Source organism: Haliaeetus leucocephalus, unplaced genomic scaffold, assembly GCF_000737465.1.
Source record: "Haliaeetus leucocephalus isolate CR32 unplaced genomic scaffold, Haliaeetus_leucocephalus-4.0 Scaffold668, whole genome shotgun sequence".
Classification (NCBI taxonomy): Eukaryota; Metazoa; Chordata; class Aves; order Accipitriformes; family Accipitridae; genus Haliaeetus; species Haliaeetus leucocephalus.
In genome coordinates this window covers 1,167,172-1,167,877 of record NW_010973104.1, presented here as the reverse complement: position 1 = coordinate 1,167,877, position 706 = coordinate 1,167,172, and the positions used below count along the sequence as shown (strand labels likewise).

Below are 706 nucleotides of genomic sequence, written 5' to 3'. Positions count from 1 at the left end.
CCAGGCCGCAGGGAGCCGGGCCTCCCCGAGGCGCAGGGGCCCGCTCCGGTCCGGCCTGCTGGGCCGCTCCGGTACTCACCGAGGCGCAGGACGTCGGGCCGCGGGCGGCGGAGGTGCAGCTGGCAGGGCAGCGCGGCCAGGCGGCGGCGCGTCGGCCTGTCGCGGATCTCGGCCAGCACCTCGGGCACGGTGTACAGGTTCTGCGCGATGTCCTAGCGGGCAGCGCCGTCAGAGCGGACCCCCGGCTGCTCCCCCGCCCCCGGTTCCCCCCGTCCCCGCCGGTACCTGCAGCGGGGCGGCGCTGAGGAAGGCGCCGGTGTCGGCCACGACGTGCGCCACCCGCGCCATGTTGTCCCGCCCGCCGCGCTGCCCGCTGGGAGATGTAGTCCGCGCGGGGCACGCCGGGAGATGCCGCGGCCCCGCGTGACCGCTTCCGGGCGGCGCGGTCAGGTGACGAGTTGGGAGGGGAGGGGTGCGTGTGTCACATGACGGTGGGTGCTGGAGCCGGAAGCGGGAGCGGAGCGGTCGCCGGTAACTCGGGCGGCGGGACGGGACGGGACGGGACGGGACGGGGTTTCCCGGGACGGCTCACCCTTCCCCTCCCCAGGCGCTCCCGTCCGGCGGGCAGGGCGTCCCGGGAGCTGCTCGGCCGCGGGCTCTGCCCGCCCCGGGGCGGTACCGGCCCGGCGAGACGAGGCCCGGCCCG

At 78.5% G+C, this 706-nt stretch overlaps 2 protein-coding genes across 5 annotated transcripts in view; one reads left to right on the top strand and one right to left on the bottom strand.

Moving 5' to 3' along the window:
- Window positions 1-360, bottom strand: part of NOB1 (NIN1/RPN12 binding protein 1 homolog (S. cerevisiae)) — a 7,295-nt gene extending 6,935 nt beyond the window's left edge. For all 3 annotated transcript variants that reach the window (XR_775152.1, XM_010579529.1, XM_010579531.1), the window contains exons 1-2: window positions 286-360; window positions 80-212 (exon numbers count right to left, since the gene is read on the bottom strand). Coding sequence is in view for 2 of the 3 variants with exons in the window: in XM_010579529.1 (XP_010577831.1) it covers window positions 80-212; window positions 286-348 (196 nt within the window). In the remaining variant the exon portion in view is untranslated. The remainder of the gene's footprint in view (window positions 1-79; window positions 213-285) is intronic.
- A 103-nt stretch (window positions 361-463) lies between these two features.
- The window catches only part of WWP2 (WW domain containing E3 ubiquitin protein ligase 2), a 43,643-nt gene continuing 43,400 nt past the window's right edge, over window positions 464-706 (top strand). For both annotated transcript variants that reach the window (XM_010579524.1, XM_010579523.1), the window contains exon 1: window positions 464-531. In XM_010579524.1, the coding sequence (XP_010577826.1) occupies window positions 486-531 (46 nt within the window). In that variant the 5' untranslated portion in view covers window positions 464-485. The remainder of the gene's footprint in view (window positions 532-706) is intronic.